Source organism: Nicotiana sylvestris, chromosome 1, assembly GCF_000393655.2.
Source record: "Nicotiana sylvestris chromosome 1, ASM39365v2, whole genome shotgun sequence".
NCBI classification, from domain to species: Eukaryota; Viridiplantae; Streptophyta; class Magnoliopsida; order Solanales; family Solanaceae; genus Nicotiana; species Nicotiana sylvestris.
In genome coordinates this window covers 44,891,343-44,896,000 of record NC_091057.1, presented here as the reverse complement: position 1 = coordinate 44,896,000, position 4,658 = coordinate 44,891,343, and the positions used below count along the sequence as shown (strand labels likewise).

General features: G+C 44.4%; 1 protein-coding gene across 1 annotated transcript; it reads right to left on the bottom strand.

Moving 5' to 3' along the window:
• Positions 1–2,379: 2,379 nt before the first annotated feature.
• On the bottom strand, positions 2,380–4,286 carry LOC138869607 (uncharacterized). The gene is made up of 5 exons (XM_070147238.1): positions 3,959–4,286; positions 3,610–3,791; positions 3,043–3,225; positions 2,879–2,964; positions 2,380–2,794 (listed from the first exon to the last, which is right to left on the bottom strand). Exons 1-5 carry the CDS (start codon positions 4,284–4,286, stop codon positions 2,380–2,382), a joined length of 1,194 nt encoding a protein of 397 aa, XP_070003339.1.
• Positions 4,287–4,658: the final 372 nt, after the last annotated feature.

Sequence of the window (4,658 nt, the reverse complement as noted above, 5' to 3'; positions counted from 1 at the left end):
CTGATGCCCTAAAAATGGAAAACGATTCTATTTATACTAAGCTGGAAAAACTGAACAAAAATGCCCCTGTGGGGTTAGTGCGGACCGCACAAAATGGTGTGCGGCCGCACTAGGCTCTTGAACTTGAAAACTTGGCTCTCTGAACTCAGGCTCCGCGGACCGCACAAAATGGGCTGCGGCCGCGGAGGCTTCTAGTGCGGTCCGCACAAACTGGACCGCGGACCGCACAGGCTTGAAATCTCTAACTTCACCCTCTCTAAACCTTGTTTCTGCGGACCGCACAGAATGGTAGTGCGGCCGTATTGCTTTCAGTACGGACCGCACAAAACCTTCTGCGGCCGCACTGCCTTAATGCCTGAAGTACCAACTCTCTGAATCTCCCTAGTGCGGACCGCACAAAGTGTAGTGCAGCCACACTAGGGCTGTTTTTTCTGAGTTTGTTTTATTTTTTGTACTTGTGCAAGTTTCACTCCTTTGGAGTTGATCTTTGTCATCTTGTTACTTTATTAATCGAACCTACAATCAAGTACAACTTATGAGCCTTTTGGGACTATTTTGTATGAATTTATAATCAAAGTGTAAGCAAGAAGGAGTATAAAATGCGTCAAAATCCCTAGTTATCAACTCCCCCAAACTTAAGCTTTTGCTTGTCCTCAAGCAAACAAAATAAGACCCACCCCTTAAGGGAAAATCCAAGAAATTTTCAGCTGTCCTAAAGCAGCCTCACTAGCATCAATTGGGACTAACAATTGCCCTTAATACAAGTGAGTCATTAACAACATTTAACCTTTGAAAAACCATGGATCAAATGCGACACGAGAGCTTCAAGAGTTGACTCAACACATTAAAGAACTCTCTCAATTACTTTGGTCATTGTGGAACCCAAACTCACACATCCTCAACTCTCTCTAAGCAAATCTCATCTTTAGAATATTGGCACGCAAAACAAGGCTAATGGAAATTCACTCATCTCTTTAAAGAAAAAGTCACAAGTCCGGCTCTAAATACCATATGCTTGTCCCTTATGTGAGTATCCACTAATGTAAGCTTCATTCAACTCAAGATTATATAGGGCTTTTGTGGAGATATTGTGAAGGCTTTTGGTTCAGGGTAGGACATGTTTTGGTCTAAGTAGGTTCCATCTTCCCTTAAGCACTTCTTTTGATTCATTTGGCACACATTCTCTTGACTCTTTGAGTCATTTCACTTCTTTCTAAGGGGTTAGAGAGACATACTGTCACACTATCTTATGCATTTCAAACCTTTTTCTCCTTTCTCAACTTTCTACACCTTTCATTCTTTGCTTTTTTCTTGAATCCCTTTTTATTCTTTTTCACTTTGAACATTCTTTTTGTCTTTTTGCTTTTCTTTCTTTTTCATTGTCCTTCCTTTTCTTTATTTTTGTGCCCTTTTACCACTTTGTTGCAATCCTAATCTCTCCCCCCAAACTTATACTTTTGCCATGTGCGAAAGGAAAGATCGGGTGCCAAGAGAGGATATCTTTTAGAACGGGTATAGGCTTGTATCATAGTTTTTGAAATAAAAGGGTCTAAGGCTCAAAAGGGTTAACTAGGGATCATATCATTGGTAGGCTATAGAATTGTTCAAACTATCATTTGGATCAAGGAGAGCCTATAATCATGCCTCAAGTCAAAATTCACTTATGATTTCGCCTCAACAAACATTCAGGGCAAGTTCTAGACCAATGGCTCGGGACTTGGATGTGCAATTCAATTACTCACCACACAAGCTAAGGGATTGCTAAATGGTCCCTAAAACCACTTGATGACATCGGTCAACACAAGAGTCTCAAGGTCACGACTTTCACCATCCTAAACACAACATTTGTTTTTGACTATGATATCAAAGGCAAATGTGTTAGGCTCAGTTGAAGCTTTGCTTGAGGCACCCTTAACTACTAACTATTAAAAACAAAAAAGAAAAACGGACTCAAACCCTTAAGAAGGTTGTCACACCATCCATCATTGAAAAGAGCCACCTGCTTCACACAACACTGTATCTTTGGAAAGAACCGAGGCATTAAGAAAACTAAAAGCTTATTGAAAACGTCCAAAATAGAATGAATATATACAAGAGGAGATTTGAATATACAATAGATGGAATGAATATGTACAGTGAAACGTAACTTTATATACAGACCCAAAGTAAAATAAAAATGCGATAAATGTAACTAAATATCAAATTATATATAGACCAAAGATGAAAAATCAAGAAAGCATAAAAATGTATCAATATATATATACAGTCATCCAAAATGTAGGGCATACCCCCTCAAATGAAAGCTGGCATTGTCTCCAATGCCATCTAGTCTAAATAAAGCATCAAAAGGATAAGAGGAAAAAGGATATAGAAGACTCCCTAAGCCTTGTCTGTCTGCATAGGATCATGAGTGGTCCCTGGGTCCTCTGTGTGTTTGGGAACCTCAAACTGGTTCCCGGTGGTCTGCTCCTCTGCTACTAGGACCTGGGCCTGGAACTCGACAGGCTCTGGAACTAGTACATCCTCTGGCTGACTGGAGGAAGTCTCTGGTGGGTCTGCCAACTGGATGATAGCATCATCAGCTCTAGGAATCATCCTCCTCCTGTTCGGAGGCCTCTGTGTCTGCTCCTGCTGTGGCTGAGCTACTGGGACTGGGTCCTCGAGCAATAAGTCTAAAGGCAGCTGATATGCCTTTAGTCTATCAACATCTGCACGCAGCTCCTTCACGGACTCCTTGGAGGCTCGTGTCTTCCGCGGCTTCTTGTGCTCCCGAGCAAGCTCCTTGAGAGCCTTGCTTTGTGAACCAACTGTCTTTCAGAGCGCAGCCTGAGTGTCGAGGATCGTCTTCTGATTGTCAAGTATCTCTTTGAGCGCATACTCTATTGACTGTGGGATCTGTGGAGCTGGGGGAACCGACTGAGCCTCTACAATGGTAGTCAAGATGGACAACTTAGATGAGGCCGTCTGCATCCAGTTGTTGATACTGAAAAGTGCCTGGCTCAGACGGTAGGCAGTAATAGGATGAGCCTAGGAAGATGGGACCTCCAAGCCCGCTGATGTGGATGGACCGGCAAGAATAGCTATGGATGTGGAAGGTCCGGGAGGGATGTCATCAAGAGTGGAGGTAGGCTCATCAGGGACCTCTACCACAGCTGACTCTTCAAACTGGCCAGTTGGAGCAGAAGCAGGAGCTTTGTAGTTCTTGCTCTTGGGGTTGTCATCCCTCTACATGCTATACCAGGAAAATGGGGATGTCGCCTTGACCTTGATGTCATAGGGTATCTTGTCCACCTCCAAGTCCCAAAAGTACATTGTGAGGAATCTGTGAAAAGGGTAGTTCTGGTCATGCTCCGCTCCCACTATAGTGATAATCTGGGACATCACATTCCCCACGTTGATGGGGTACCCTGCCATAATAGAAGCCACTAACATATCCCGGTGGAGAGGGAGGGTGTTGTCATGAATGGTAGGGTCCAGCCGGCTGCAAACAAAAGTTTCCTATCCCCTCGCCTCAAAGTTCAAGCTCTTTCTCAATATTTTGACTCCAACAGTCAACCAGTCGGGGACGGTACCTTGGATTTCCAGGTACTGTGCTAGCCATGAACAGACCTCCTCGCCCATTTCCAACATTGCCATATACAATGTCTTATCCTCCTCATTGGATCCCAAATACTCATTTATCGACTTCCCATCAAATAGAACCTTCAAGTTTTGAACCTTGGTCACTTTGGAGCCCTTTTTGATGTGGGATACATCGCAATAAAACTCCTTGACCAAGTGTTCATTGGCGTCTACACAGTCATCCATGAAATGCTCCCAGCCCACTCTAGTTCTAAACTGTCTTTGCACGTCGGGGTTGTGTGGTAATAGGTCTCTATCTATGAAGCTCCTCTTCGGGATCAGTTTTCTCACGGGCCACCACTCTCTAAACTTATGGTACGCCACTTCACTTACAAACCTATCCTCCCAAGCTTCGGTTTCCTAGTTCTAGCAAAGCCTCCCAACTGAGGCTCACCTTCTTCAGCTACCTCCTCATTTCCCTGTACTTCCTCCTCACCTCCTTCTGCACCCTCCCCGGATAATAAAGTTGTGGGAGAGGTGAAGTATTCCACACTACCGGCTGTTGAGCCCTCAGACGACCCAGAAGAAACATTAGTTGATGTTTGGGAAGTGGGTGATGGTGGAGGAGTGTCTCTCAATCGATGCCTCCCCAGCCAGTCAGGGATGTATTCAGGTATAGAATCCGAAGAGATTTCCTGGGAGGGCTCGTACTCACTCCCCGACATGTCAGTGGCCCTATCAGCTAATTTATGGCCTTTCTCATATTCTTGATGTTTTGCCTCGCTTGGGCAGTGAGTCGTACCATTTTCTGCTTTCCACACTAGGAGGATTCACCTCTGCCGAGTAGTTTCGAGCCTTTTCCTCGTTGTTTAACCAAAGCCTGCAACCACAATCAAATGAACTCGTTAATATCATTGCAACAGTTGAAAGCAGTGTTACAAAATGAGTTGCAGATCAGGCATGAAGAATTGCAAACAGTTGCAGAAAATAGCCCAGTGCGGACCGCACAGGTGTCAGTGTGGACCGAACAAAATTGGCCGCGATCCGCACAGGGGTGGGGTTCAGAATTCCCCGACATCGGTGCCAAAAAATGATCG